Source organism: Aspergillus alliaceus (assembly GCF_009176365.1).
Source record: "Aspergillus alliaceus strain CBS 536.65 unplaced genomic scaffold BDW43scaffold_55, whole genome shotgun sequence".
In the NCBI taxonomy this organism is placed as follows: domain Eukaryota; kingdom Fungi; phylum Ascomycota; class Eurotiomycetes; order Eurotiales; family Aspergillaceae; genus Aspergillus; species Aspergillus alliaceus.
The window spans coordinates 65,454-79,352 of NW_022474738.1; the positions used below are offsets into that span (position 1 = coordinate 65,454).

Below are 13,899 nucleotides of genomic sequence, written 5' to 3' on the forward strand. Positions count from 1 at the left end.
CGGGTTTTTTAACTTCAAAAAAAATAAATATAAAATTCGGAGAACTTCCAATGACTTGGCAACAACTCAGTCTAATCGGAGACTTGCAACTCTACTAATACTTCCATCCAGACCAATTATGGACGGTCTGTGTGGGTACCATACTACACCTACGTATCAATCCGGTCCCTTCTTCGAGCCTTTTCACGGGCTTGAGCAATGCGATCATGTCAAAAGCAAAACTTTCTCGGTGGTCGCCCATACCTCGCTTTCCTCTAACGGATGCCTTGCATAAGTGCTTTCCGAAGTCTTCGAAGAAGCAGTCTCATATACGGTCAGATCTAGTAAGTGAGAAGTTGTGCGGTGAGTTGTTCGACAAATCCGATACTTGGCAGGAACAGACTCTAATGCACAAGGTTCTCTATACAGATGATATCCTTAACCGTCTATCACCGTTCCTCCTCCGCAAGCCCGCTGTCGATATTCTTGATCTGTGGCCTGGCGCTGGATTGTGGTCGTCGAAGGTCAATCAACTCCTCAACCCCCGACGACATGTCCTGATTGAACCTGAGCTAGCGACATACAAACCATTGCTCCAGCCGTTGGCGGAGAGTCGGTCCTGTTATAAACTGCTGTCTATGAATATCCAAGGTTTCAATGACTGGGAAAGCTTGCTGGCTGCCCATTTCCCGGAGCAGGGCCCGTCGAATCGTGACAACAGCGGGCTTTTGCCCAAGAACGATACGCTGCTTATCTTAGCCAACCCTTCTTCAAACTTCTCTAAAAGGGACCATTATACCCCAGCACGGTGGTGCTCAACTTTCTTGGAGGCTTGTATGCGCCAGACGGGCTTTCATACCTATGGAAGCGTGCGTCTGATTGCATCACTCCCCGTATCAGATGCACAACAGGTCATCCCGCGGACCATAATAGAGCGCAAACGACCGGCGCTTTTGACGGAGAACGTCGCGTTGCATGCCTTTGAAGTTGCAGCTCCAAAGGATCCCAGCGTTTGGGTAAACATCAAGGGGTGGAAGTTCGCGGCTGATATTGCTTCGCGGGTTGCACAGAGAGCAGCAGAGCAGAATATTTCAACGCCTCCAGGCAGAGAGGTACCACCCCTTGCCATGGCCCCAGAAAGTCCTTATCAGGGGAAAATACCGGTTCCCTACGAGCCGCGCGTATTTACACAATTACATGAGAAGCTTGATAAGAAGATCAAGGCCTCTAATAAGCTTGGAAAGGCTGACCCAGTGCGAATGCGAGCCTTAACTCAACTAAACAAAGATAACCGCGATATCCAAGTTCGCCGAGAACTGGCTGACAAGCTCTATGAAATCGATGAGCTAACGAAGTCCCTGTCACGGTCAGCCGCAGATCCAAACATGGATTCAACCGCCCTGAAACCCATTTTGGACCAGATTGAGACCTCCAGGTCTCTTGTCGCTCAGATTAAATCGGATACACACTACGGAGTGATAAAGGAGCTTAACTCTGTATTTGATAACAGACGAGCGGCGTTGTCTACCGGAAGCTTCGATGATGCGGTGCTTTTGTGGGACCGGCGCCCTTTTGAACCATTGTTCATCAAGCCAGAAGAGACCTATCCCCGAGAATATGACCGGAGCATTATATACTTTGAACCTGATCCGAACCCTATACCCTTGCGAAAAATTAAGCAGCTGGCCCCGTCGCAAAGAAACGATCCTTTCCGGCTCTTCGAAGCCTACTCTCTGACCCTACATACCCGCAACCAAATGACAGTACCCGAGTTTCTGGAAATCATCTTCCCCGGGCGATCAACAGACGACATCCTGAAGGCGATCCCAAGCCTAGCAGCCGTGGCAAATAAATCACCCAAACCAGATTTTGACAATCTACCCAAAACCCTACACGGTCCGCCTGACGCTGCAAACAGCGGCAAAAACCTCGACCCAGCCACATGCTACCAGGAGAACCTTGACTACGACTTAAGCGATGTACGAGCTCGCACGCTGACATGCAGTATATTGTGGGATATATTCGTCGAATACCAGAAGGGCGACACAGATCTCTCGGCGGTGCAGCTGAGTCGAGCACTGGGCGCGACGCTAACGTCCTTCCGGTCCGGCGAACATAACATGCCCGAGAAGAGATATCATTAGCATGGTCTCATCTTGTATCGGCGCAAGGAGTCTTCGTTTCTTGGTCCCTCACCCTTACTGTACACCCCCCCCCTCCCTTGCGGTTTCGTGCAGGGGGATCCTTTATACCCCTAATCCTGGGGACATTTACCATGTATTATGAGCAGCGTATCTTGTATTATACTATATAAGACTAGTTATGATGATCTAAAAGCATACCCTCCAATCTAACCTCATTTTGAAAGTCTACCCCACTTGGAAAATTCTACAATTCCACAGGACCTCTTTCAGGCATCTTCGTACATTTATGTACGGGTCAAGGAATATTCCTTGTTGCATTCCGCGCCCGATCAAACAGTTGAATTGAATACTGAAATACATGCAAGAAGGTAAGGAGTCAGTATTCTAGTAAGACACTCTCTTTGATGTTTTGAAATGGTCTAGGAGACATGTGGTGAAGATTCACATGGGAATCAACAGGGTATCATTTAATATTATGTTGTAGGAAAAGAGAAAGAGGGATAAAAGAAAAATGATGAAAGATAAGAAGAGGAGAAGGGAGAATACGTTCGAGTTCAGTAGAAAAAAAATGAAGACCCAAGTGGAGCTGGTTCACAAAAGATGGGGTAATGCAAAATTATATAAGAGCGGAAAATTCGATGGTAATGTGTTTTTTGGAAGATTGTTGAATGGAAGGGCGATGCACGTTGCTACCTTGACTTTAAGCCACGGCAGCAACCAAGTCCGCCCATTCATTGGGTTGGATGCGCTGAGATGGGTCCTTGACAACGGCAGGTTTAAGTACCTGCTCGACAGATCCATTGCGGGGGACCCGGGAGCCGTTGGGACCCGAGCGAGCAAAGTCAATCACCCGGTGGCCTTCTCGGGCCATAGCCAGGCGTTGCATATTGCTGGTACCAGGATATAGTAGCAAATCACCCGTCGCCGCCGCGAGAAGGGTAACTGCCAGAGAGAACACATCGGATGCGGGAGTGGGACCCGTGCCCGGAGACGTCAACGATGATACGGATAACAACTCGGGGGCGGCGAAAGGTGGTGTTAAAGCCGTGAGTGAGGTCCCAGTCTCTTTCTCGGCAGACAACGAGGAGCCGGAGATGTTATGTGCGGAAGAGAAGTCGGCGAACAGCGGGTCAAACGGGACGCCGTTGGAATTTGTGTCGTTTTCGACTGGTCGTGATTTTAATAAGATGTTATGAGGTTTGATATCCCCATGCACTATCAGGCACTCCGTATGAAGCCAACGCAGACCGGTGACAAGTTTTTTCACAAGATCTTGCCACTGAGCCATGCCTTCAACGGGATCAAACATGGTCCGAGTAGTCTTGTGTTTTTGAGCAAGGTCGGCCTTTTCTTCGATGTACGTTGAAAGTGAGAGGGGCACAGCGGACATGACAATGGAATGGGTCTCAGGAATGTAGCCATGGAAAGGGATAATATGACGCTGCGAGCCCTGTACCTGACTAAGACGGGTTAACGCCAGAGCTTCAGCGTCAAGGACGGCATGTGCATCTCGTCGGACGGGGTATTTGACTGCTACCACCCGACCTCCCCCTGCTGGTGAACTAGGAGGGGTCATCAAAGGCGATTTCGACGAAGGGCTAGATGAAGCTTTATAGACGACACTCCAAACACCACGACCGAATTCGATTGGGCGGCCTTTTGGATCATGTTGAAATTCTAGTTCATCGGTATATTGGAGCGGACTCGAGAGGCGGATGCCGTCCTGATAAAGGTCTTGTGGTTTTTCTCCATCTTGGGAGATGAAGGAACTTGAACGACTTGATCCCGCTGTCCTTGTACCACATGAATGACAGTCGTCCGCTATAGTGGGTGTGACCGGAGGGGTCAGTCCGGGCACGACGGTCAGCGGTGGCACAGGTGCAGACTTGTCACTGTGATTCCCGGTGCGGATCGATAGTCGTAAATGTCCCGCCATGGTGAAACTATCCAGGTTCGCTAGGAAACGCGGGAGGTGAAGCGTAAGAAGAAGTATAGATGAGCGTGATCAAGTCACGTCTTTCCAACTCTTTAAGATATGCCGAGTTGAGTATTGGATGTATATGAATAAGTGTATAAGTTAGTGATAAGGTTCGAGATGGATTGAATGGTTTTCTTCTCGCGAGGCAATATAGAAATCAGATGAAGAAGTGGGCAGCGCCTGGTATATAGTTAAATAGCGGATGGTGGCAACACTGCGTACAGTATCGTTGGGAACCAAGGATTGTATCGGAGGGTGATGAGTCAAATGATAGAGGACGTGTATAAGGTAAGAAGATAGAGAAGATAACAAAACGATAGCATGGCGGATTAGGAATTAACGATAAGAAAAAGAAAACAATGACATGTCTTGAAAGAGGGGAGTAGGGCCTTGGTCTAGAGGGAATTTTTAAAAGCGAGAAAGATTAGAAAAAAGAGGGAAAAAAAAAAAAAAAAAGAAGACGAAGATCGACGGATAGCTTAAATTGTCCACGGAAGAACCAAACCATGGATGAAACAGAAACAGGGTATCAACTCAACTGCGACTGTTGTAGGTTACAGTGACATACAGCCTGCGGATCCTTTCCCACTCCCATCCCCACATGGTTCTTCACTTTCTTTGACAGCGCTACTGATTCTTGTCCGTGACCCCGTCTTACGGTCATTTCTTTTCCCTCATTAAGGGGGAATGGGACTACATCCAGATCGCATGATACCGGAGGAAAGATGATTAGTGATTATTATTTGGATCCGTTTTAACAGCTAAGAGATGCCTGATCCTCTGTGTCTTGGAACCTGGTTCTGTTTTGCCTGTATGCTGAATTACTTACATACTATACATCCATACATCAGTGTAACGGCCCCCGAGCGTGGCACCAAACCGTTCCAGGAAGTCCTGCAGCTTCCATCACGGACACTATGCCGGATCAAGCGTTAGTCTCCTGCAAGAAATTGTTCGGCTGCCCGGATTTAGTAAGCCGTTGGATCTCATCCTATGGGATCTCTTGCATTTCATCTCCGCCCTCATTGAATACTAATGACGCAGAATTCCACTCATTTTTTCCCCTTCTCCCCTTACACAGTACTTCCCTTTCCCTGTTCGGTGAAGAAAAGACGCAAGTCAGAAATTGATCAAGTTCAGAGTTCCGTGGGGGAATTGCGGACAAGAAGGGCCCGATTACGTGGCATGCTGTCAGGTGACCCATCAGAAAATGGGCTCTTGTCTGAGGGTCCTCTTTAATTTGATCTTATCTCGATACTTGATGTACACCCTGGTCCATGCATGCCGGAAATTCCCTGACTTCATGTCGTGCGCGCGATTAATTTCGGCCCCAATATCTACACCCTTCCCGGTTGAACTTGCACCCTATTCATCAATTCATCTTCTAGTCTAGGCCTTATTCTTGGCGAGGGGGTGCATTCTTACTCCGGAACAATACCCATTATTTCATGGATGGACGGCCACACTTGGAGTCGTAGAAGAAAAAGAATAAGTTGTATGAAACGGTAACACCGGCAGGTGTTCTGAGCCAATCTCCACCCCCACGTGGGTCTCTTCATCTGCCAGGGAAATTAATTGATTAGTCTTTTGTAATTTATACCCTTAGGACCCACAGCTTTCGCTCATCTTCCAACTTGTTTTTTATTTACCTTTTCAAGTTTGGATATACAGTATAGATCTATGGTACCCCGAGTACAGAGTCGACGGAACAGCGGGGTTTTGTTGAGGCAATCTTTAGGTAAGGGAGCCAAGGTTGGGCCTAAGGAACGCACTCGCCGTCATTTAGTTCTATTTCTGGGGTATCAAGAGCTTGGGGTTTCTTCGGCACCCACGGAGGTTTGATGCCGTGACGTAACATACATCACATGTTGAGTATTATAGCCTCATGCGTCATGTCTTTGTCCATTTAGTAAACACAGGAAGGCCTTAGGCTGTCCAATATTTATGTTTGATACGAACAACCATCGTTTGTGATGACTCACATATGTTTATCCGTCATTGATGATATATATCCTTTTATGTCTTGTAATATTATTTATATTCTTTTGCACCTTCTTTGTAGTACTCTTACTGTATCTTTTGATCTTTTATTATACGGTATGTACCTCATCTACCTGACTAGCCTACAAAGTACATTATTTATTCAAAGGCAAATTACAAACCAATCACCGTCGTACCATTAGTTATGCCCGCTTAACCAAAGATCGCACTAATCTACTCTAGACCTCCGGAAATGGATTTATTTAATACCTACTAGTAGCGATAGAACTGTACAACTGACTCTATCGTACTCCCCTCCTAACTGCCAACCACATACATAATAACTTTCGTATCTTACGTAGTCAGGTACTGATCGAAACTTTTAGTGGCGGTTCATGATTATTTCAAACACAGCTAAGGCGCAGAAATGTTTGCCGCAGCTTTCTCCCCAGTTATTCGAAAGTCCTCTTAGAGCAGTGTTCTAGACACGAATCCCGAAGCGGTAAGGAGGGGTATAATGAATCCAGGAGCTGAAGCGACGACTTCGATCTTCAATGCAGCTAAGCAACTTCGTCCCCACTTGGCCTAAGCTACCGTGGGCAAGCTGCAGCTAGCTCGAAAAGGCGTATGTACATATCCTAAGCTATTGGGCACCTCTGCTCAGAGAAACAAGTTAGCCCTGCTAGCGGGTCCTGCTGTATTTCTTTCACAATAACTCCCCTCCGCCCGTTTCTATATTCTTTTACAGGTTAAACCAGGCGCATAGGTATGCTTTCTTTGGAGCTCGGGGTTTCATTTAGCCCATCTGTTGGTGTGTAGAAGGAGCTAACCTTGTGGTGATTTCGCTGCGAATCGACGTCCATTAGAGGCAGGCCTATTCAAGCTTTACAAGGCAATTGCTTCTCAAGCCCTATGTATGCATGCCCAATCTCCAGTGATCCAGGTTCTGAGGGAACGCATGCTACTGTTACCTTTCGAGAGAGTTTTCTCAGAGACCTTCTAAGAGTCCCTGAATCGTAGGGTGTCAGCATATATTTATACCGCATTCGCTATGGCGTGCAAGACTAACCTGTATACACTTCTTAGTCTAGTGGCAGTATTCTACAACTAATGGACGGATAGGAGTAGACCGGAGGATAGAATCCTTAGATACGTTTGGCACTGAGATAGCTAAATTTAAGAAGTTACAAAATCCAACAAAACCGAGAAATGATCCAACGATTATCAATACTGGGGGGTATCAACACTGGGGGGTATCAAGACAAAATCACCAGCTAATTTTCCGTTTTCTTCTCCTCAACGTACTCCTTCAAATCCTGGACCCAAGTCTCAAAGTTCTTTTCCAACTGAGCCCCATACATCCACCGAACCACATACACAAGGTACCCAACCTGCGCCTCCCAGTTCCGCACCTCAGTGACACGCTTCACCCGTCTACCCTCCTGGACCTCAACCTCCTCCACCTCATGAACCCTCTCCGCCGTCAAAAGACCTGCAGGAATGCTCCACTTAGCCGTCACATCCCCAGTCCACACTATCCGACCAGGCCTCGGGGGGCTAACAGTCGGAGGATCAAATTCAGTCACGATCAGAGGCACGTCCCGTTCACCCGGAGACGAAGGATCCATATGGACATGAAAGGTCATTTTCGTGCCGATTCGTAGAATAGGCGAAAGAGCTTCTTCATATGACTGAGACTCGGACCCCGGCTGTTCGCGAATCGTGACCCGGGGCACGAAAGTATTCCATGAGGGCCAGGTGGAGGTATCAGTTAGGATATCCCAGACATCTTGGCAGGGGGCCGCGATGGACGTGGCGCTTTCGATGTGCAGGACTGCGTCTGCGGCGGGGATGTTTGGGGTGGGTTTGGACGCGAGTGTGGCGTCTGGTGATGGTGAAGGGGTTGCCATTTATTGGTTGTGGTGCGTTGTATTATTAAATTGTTATCATAGAGGGGTAGTAGTGTGATGGGGATCGAAGGGAACGACTGGTCGTAATTTATTTCGGCCAAGCTTTAAACTCCGTCGGCAGAGTTGCCGAGTTCCAGTGACCTCATCTGACATGTTTATGTGGGTCCTTTCGCAACAATACCAAGTATAAAGAAATTGCGTACGAGATGGATGAATTCACATCATGAATCTGGACTATTCAAACATAGGGCGTGATATGAACTAATTGAAATACCCATCTAGATCTTGATGTGGTCTCGCAGAATTAGCCGATAACAATCACCAGGACACCGCTGTCAGAAGCTTACTGTTGGTACTCCAGTCAAGTCTAATGAGCAAGGGAATAGCCTCTAGATATACCCCCGTTCCCAGGGATGGTTTCTGTGCAACGAACCGAAGTCGAATATAATTAACTGTGAAGGACCTATCATGCTGATGTCTTCCATCGGCCTCGAGGACATCGATAGTATGTTTGACAGCGGCATCGCGCGCCTCCACAGTCGGCAGAATCTGGAGGAAGGGCTTTTCAAAGGGACGTATCCTAACAACCTGTGAGCCACTGAGTCAGTAAGACCTTGAGTCATTCGAAATACGTACCATCCTTCAATTCCACCGCCCTCGTTATCCGTCACTTTTGTTTGTCTAAGCTCTGCCTCACCCTTGATCCATCGGAAGCCTGCTTCCTCAAGAAGCTGTTTCATAGCTTGCTGTGAAGGGAATCACCAGGGCGAAGCTGCTCGAGCCTCTTCCATGGGAATTCCCTGGTGGATTAAAGCACTGATAATTGACGCATGCACCTCGGCTACGTTTCCGAGCGCGCCTGATTCACTCACAAGAAGCCCACCTGGCTTCATTGCGTTGAAGCAACCATTGATCGTGTTGAGGCGGGTCTCAGGGTCTCGCATAATCCAGTGCATAGAGCATTTGAGAAGACCTTTTCGAACTTTCCGTCAGTTAGATCTGAGACTTGATCTAGAAGACGGCAGTTCACAACGCGTGACTCAGGATGTAGGTACGTCTTCTGGAAATGCACGATTGTGTTCGGCGAGACATCTATGCCAACAATATGTTTAACATAGCGGGCAAGCTTGGCTGTTAAGACGCCTTCCCCGGAGCCGACGTCAAGTACTTCATCTGTTGATTATTAGCGATATACAAGCAAAAGAAAAAGAAGAAGAAGAAGAAGATGATGATGATGATGGCGATGAAGATGACGAGGGCCAGGTACTTATTATGCTGAAAGACTTACCGGTAGATTAGGGTCAAGCCAGGAAACAATCTTCTCTGTTAATATTGCAACAAATGGGGCCACTTTGTTGCCGTATGCCTCGGCTGACCAGATGTCGCTCTTATCATTTTGTGTAGCCAGTTTCGGTGCCGAATTTAGTTAAAAGATGTTATTCTACTCACTATAGCTGGCTTTTATAGCAGTTATAAGGCAATGGTCGGGGTCACATCAGAGACCAACACCGACATCGGAGGGTGTAAGCATCGACAGGACTATTTATCCCTGTATAAAATGGCGGGCCGTTGCTAACCCCAGGTTGACTGCAACAAAGTGGCATATAGGAACAACAAAGGAGGAGTATGGAATGGCTGTGGATCAGAATGAATGCCCCCCGATATCGGGCCAGGTGCTAGCCCTATGCAACGTTGACTCTATTGCCCTTCTTTATGTGCCCTTGACTCCGGTATGCACCCAGTTGTTCTTCTCAACCGAAGAAATTGAATAGTCTTCTTGCTTTATTAGTGCATGCCTACAATGTCTCATCAGAGCAGATAGAATCATGTCTTGAGCATTCTGCAACACTTGCCGAGAGATATCTAGAATTTAAACTATACTATTGGTCTGCTGCAAGTTTCCATTTCATTTCATAGAGAAATAGGTAATAAGGCTTGTAGGGTGCCTATTGGTCTCGAAAAAATTAAAATCCTTCTCATTGCTAATGATAGTTGCTGACAATACCCTTAGACTTACACGTCCGATTGGGGATCTACAGACTCACTAGAATAGGCTGCAAATTCCAGACCCATATTAAGGAGTCTCATATATAATTATATATCTAATGGCAGTCGGGGCTGGATGCTCAGGGTCGTATCAATCATCGCTGATGCCGTTGCCTTTGCTTACACTTCTCCCAGGAAGACAAGCTCCATTACCCTCCAGAGATTCGACAAACCAATTTATCGAATGCTCTATAGGATCCTACATCCCTACAATTTTGTGAGGGAGCAGTATCCATGTTTTTCCTGAAACAGTCGCCTCCAGCATGAAGATTCGAGCTATGCTATTGTATATAATCTTCCGATATAGTTGCCGACATACCCTATTCGAAAGGCCTACTCAAAATCGATTGGTTGTTCTCCTGTATGCGGCAAATTTGTTGATATATTTTGTCATTTGCCTTTCCTCTAATTATGTTTCAAGGCCTGTAGGCAGCCCTATGTCCAGGAACTGTTCTTTCCTCAAATTTACACCAAGGAAAATAAGGGATGTATGGGTTTTCTACCAGAAAACGTGGCCCGGTATTTCCTATAGGTACGTTAATGTCTTGATCTAACACGATAATTTAGTCACTGAATGCATTCCATCTCCTGTCATTCGAAGATAACTCAGGTACGATACTATGTGCTAATACGGAGTCCCTTAAGTACAAGTGCGCGTCAGAATCGAGAAGCATAAATTTTCATCTTGTCTGTCTGGGGGATCATCTGATGCTATATCTCTATTCTGGCTATCATAGTTCTCTAAAGTAGCTGGTTATAGGATTGTTTCAGTACTGTTAGGTATTTCGTTTGGTATTGGACCTCTTTCATAGGTATTATGGTTACTTTTCTACTGAAACACTGCCGGGATCGTCGCCGGCATATTGCTACCCCTTGCCAGCTTCGCCGATAGACTTCGCGCTGGGTGTATATCGAACAAATACCCATGATACTAAATCCTTTATTTTTTTTATCTAGCTACGGATGGTTTAAAGAGAAATAGCTAGTAGAGCTAGGCAAGAGACTAAGGCTAGGGTAGACCTAGTCACCTGATACCTACCTAAATGGAGCTACTAGTAAGAATGATGCTCACGATGGAATAGAGTATGATTCGGGGCACCTTCTCTTCTCGTTCACTTTGACTTCTCCGTTGAGGAGCTTTTATATCGTTATGATTACCATAACAGTCAAGTTACTGATGTATTGTGCCGCACCTATATTTAATAGACATCTACGGCATAATTTCTCCACCAATTCGAGACCGGCCTGTGGAGACGGAAGCACCTCCGTGGCAGGATTCTTGGACGACCAAGCGCAAGTTTCTCCGAACAGTGGGTCATCGTGGCTGGTATTAGCTATATCAAACAAAAACATCATTGATCTCTCGGATAGCGGTTTACCTCTATCTAGCTCAAGATATAAAGGCTACGGCTCTAGCAGGATTAGCATATTGTTTCCTCTGTCAGTGATTAGTATTGTTTCTCTTTCCGGCATAAACTATGCTAATCTCCAAGACAGCCTTTCTCGCTTTTCTTCTATATTCTGTGCCTTCGGCATACGGCGCAGAAGGAAATAGCTCTACACCAGACGCTCGAGGCCGCCGTTGTGTAGTACGCTCCTCCAATGGCACGGTAGACGACTCTCTTGAAGTATCTAGAGTGTTCGCGCGATGCGCGACAAACTCAGTCATCGTTTTTCAGGAGGGCGTTGACTATAACATTTTTCATCCGATCCAAGCCACAAATTTGAGCAACGTGGAGATCCAGATGTATGGAAACCTACATCTTCCACAAAGCATCTCAGCAGTGCGAGATATAGTTAACGGGGGCACATCTACTTGGTTTACTTTTGAAGGGCCCCGTGTGGATTGGATCGGGCCTGAGGACGTGAATAATGGTTGGATCAACTCATACGGTCAGGCTTGGTGGGATGCAAACCCTCCCAACGGCACGGGAATTGCTGGTCGGCCGCATCTCATGAGTTACAAGACAAGCCAGGCGTCGATCAAATATTTCAGGTCCCGGAAGCCAATTGCTTGGAACATGAAGCTTCATGGGGAGGATATTACTGTCAGCCATGCTATTGTTGACGCTTCGTCCACTGGTAGCTTCCCTTTCAATACTGATGCTTTTGATGTTAAGGGTACCGATATCCGAATCTCGGACAGCATTATGTATAACGGTGACGATGCAATCGCGGTTGGATCCGAATCTCATAACATCGTGTTTGAGAGGAATACGATCGGCTACCAATCCCATGGTATGAGCATCGGATCACTAGGAAAGGACCCCTCAGACTTTGCCAACATTACCAATCTGAGATTCGAGGACGTGACCGTTATCGACGCTCTATACGCTGCTCGCTTCAAGTCCTGGACCGGCGGTCAGGGGCTTGTCAAGAATGTGACCTGGAAAAACATCCGAGTGTATAATGTAACGTTCCCAATCTTTGTGACCCAGAGTTACTATGACCAAAGTGTTTCGCGGGATGGAGTTGATGCTGAGTCGTCAGTGATGATGGAAGACTTTACTTGGGCCGACTTTTCCGGCTCAATCAATTCATATCAACCTGGAGATGGATCTTGCGCCACCAACCCTTGCTGGTATAACGCAGGGCTTCCGAACCTGAAACACACGGAAGCAATTATAATTGGGTGCAACACGGAGAAGTCCTGCAAAAATTTTGTTACAAAAAACATCCAGCTCTATCCACAAGTTCTGGAGCCGGCGAGCGTCATCTGCATGAATGCTACAGCAGCGCTGAACCCAAGCCTCGGGTTCGGCTGTAGCAATGGAACATTCACTTCATCATAGCCTCGCCGAGGTCGAAACCGCCGAGAAACCTCTGGTACATAGTTTACCAGATCTAGCAATCATCCGTTAAGGGGCTGCGCAATGTGAGAGTGACTTTGGCCAGTTGTACTTTCCCATTTGGCTGAATGCAACCCTGGCTTCCTTAAATGGCTTGCACCGAGCCAGGCACAGATAATGTTCTCTCGATTCTCTTTCTCTTTCTCTTCTCTTTCTCTTCACAATCTCTTTCGTCTTATTGTAGTATTTACTTCTCTCTAGCGATCAAGTCCATCAAACCCATCATTCGTTTAACCATTCCTTCCTTCTAGTCATATTACTTACTCCATGCTACAACCATTTCCCGGATACTACATCATTAGACCCCAGGGTTCATTTGTGCCGTTGATCCCGGTCGACGAGTTACCATCGTGGCTTCAAGTCGGAAACTGGGACTGGAATGATATGTCACTGTTCACTGCCATGGTTCCTGTTAGCTTTAGCTCCAGCCCACGCATCGGCGAATACGACGTCATTTGCAAGAATTGCAACTCCAACGTTGATAGTCTACATCGAAGCGTCTCGGAACAAAGTGGAAACAGCTTCCAGCACTTCTCCATACCTGTTGCCAAGCCAAACAAGTTTCCTTCCGGTGCATTTCTCTCACAATCATCACAGGGACATCTTTCACCACTGGCTTCAAGCTATCTAATGTCCTTGAAACAGCCGCTCTTTTATGCACCGGGGTATCCTTTATCACTCACGAAACCGCCTTACTACGAGAATCTACAAAGCCCGTTTATTGGGATGTGTCTTTTAGGAGACTGGAGTCATTTGAAAGACAGCCGTCGTTTAAAAGACTGTTGCCAAAAGCTATGGGCCCCCCTCTGTAAAACGCAAGATGAGAATCGAGCTCCGCACCTACCTCTAATAACTCTCCCAAATCCCCCAACCCATCCTCCTCCATCTCCACTATCATCTTCACCTCCACCTTACGTGGCTAGTCAGGGTATCAATCACGGGCAAGGAGCAGATGGTGGAGCCAATCAGAATAATAGTGCTGCTGCTACAGATAATCATATGTCACTGGAGGA

The 13,899-nt window shown here is 46.9% G+C and overlaps 5 protein-coding genes across 5 annotated transcripts; 2 read left to right on the forward strand and 3 right to left on the reverse strand.

The window, feature by feature from the left end:
- Nucleotides 1–69: 69 nt before the first annotated feature.
- Nucleotides 70–2,253, forward strand: BDW43DRAFT_288858 (uncharacterized protein). Its single transcript, XM_032043332.1, has 2 exons — nucleotides 70–342; nucleotides 409–2,253. The coding sequence occupies exons 1-2, from the start codon at nucleotides 207–209 to the stop codon at nucleotides 2,121–2,123; spliced, it is 1,851 nt and encodes a 616-aa protein (XP_031896012.1). The 5' UTR covers nucleotides 70–206; the 3' UTR covers nucleotides 2,124–2,253.
- A 1-nt stretch (nucleotide 2,254) lies between these two features.
- On the reverse strand, nucleotides 2,255–4,545 carry BDW43DRAFT_288859 (protein kinase domain-containing protein). The gene has a single exon (XM_032043333.1). It carries the CDS (start codon nucleotides 4,057–4,059, stop codon nucleotides 2,824–2,826), a length of 1,236 nt encoding a protein of 411 aa, XP_031896013.1. The 5' UTR covers nucleotides 4,060–4,545; the 3' UTR covers nucleotides 2,255–2,823.
- A 2,674-nt stretch (nucleotides 4,546–7,219) lies between these two features.
- BDW43DRAFT_288861 (SRPBCC domain-containing protein) lies at nucleotides 7,220–8,021 on the reverse strand. Its single transcript, XM_032043334.1, has one exon. It carries the CDS (start codon nucleotides 7,989–7,991, stop codon nucleotides 7,356–7,358), a length of 636 nt encoding a protein of 211 aa, XP_031896014.1. The 5' UTR covers nucleotides 7,992–8,021; the 3' UTR covers nucleotides 7,220–7,355.
- A 288-nt stretch (nucleotides 8,022–8,309) lies between these two features.
- On the reverse strand, nucleotides 8,310–8,731 carry BDW43DRAFT_315162 (uncharacterized protein; the record flags this gene model as incomplete). The annotated part of the gene is made up of 2 exons (XM_032047998.1): nucleotides 8,310–8,571; nucleotides 8,628–8,731. 2 exons carry the CDS (start codon nucleotides 8,729–8,731, stop codon nucleotides 8,310–8,312), a joined length of 366 nt encoding a protein of 121 aa, XP_031896015.1.
- A 3,131-nt stretch (nucleotides 8,732–11,862) lies between these two features.
- pgxC (putative extracellular exo-polygalacturonase) lies at nucleotides 11,863–13,250 on the forward strand. Its single transcript, XM_032043335.1, has one exon. The coding sequence runs from the start codon at nucleotides 11,993–11,995 to the stop codon at nucleotides 12,827–12,829; it is 837 nt and encodes a 278-aa protein (XP_031896016.1). The 5' UTR covers nucleotides 11,863–11,992; the 3' UTR covers nucleotides 12,830–13,250.
- Nucleotides 13,251–13,899: the final 649 nt, after the last annotated feature.

Excerpts from the sequence above, each read along its gene's own strand:
- BDW43DRAFT_288858 (XM_032043332.1), top strand. The coding sequence starts at position 207 with ATGTCAAAAGCAAAACTTTCTCGGTGGTCGCCCATACCTCGCTTTCCT. Across the intron at positions 343-408 it reads AGTAAGTGAGAAGTTGTGCG|ATGATATCCTTAACCGTCTA; the intron begins GTGAGTTGTTCG and ends TTCTCTATACAG.
- BDW43DRAFT_288859 (XM_032043333.1), bottom strand. The coding sequence starts at position 4,059 with ATGGCGGGACATTTACGACTATCGATCCGCACCGGGAATCACAGTGAC.
- BDW43DRAFT_288861 (XM_032043334.1), bottom strand. The coding sequence starts at position 7,991 with ATGGCAACCCCTTCACCATCACCAGACGCCACACTCGCGTCCAAACCC.
- pgxC (XM_032043335.1), top strand. The coding sequence starts at position 11,993 with ATGAGTTACAAGACAAGCCAGGCGTCGATCAAATATTTCAGGTCCCGG.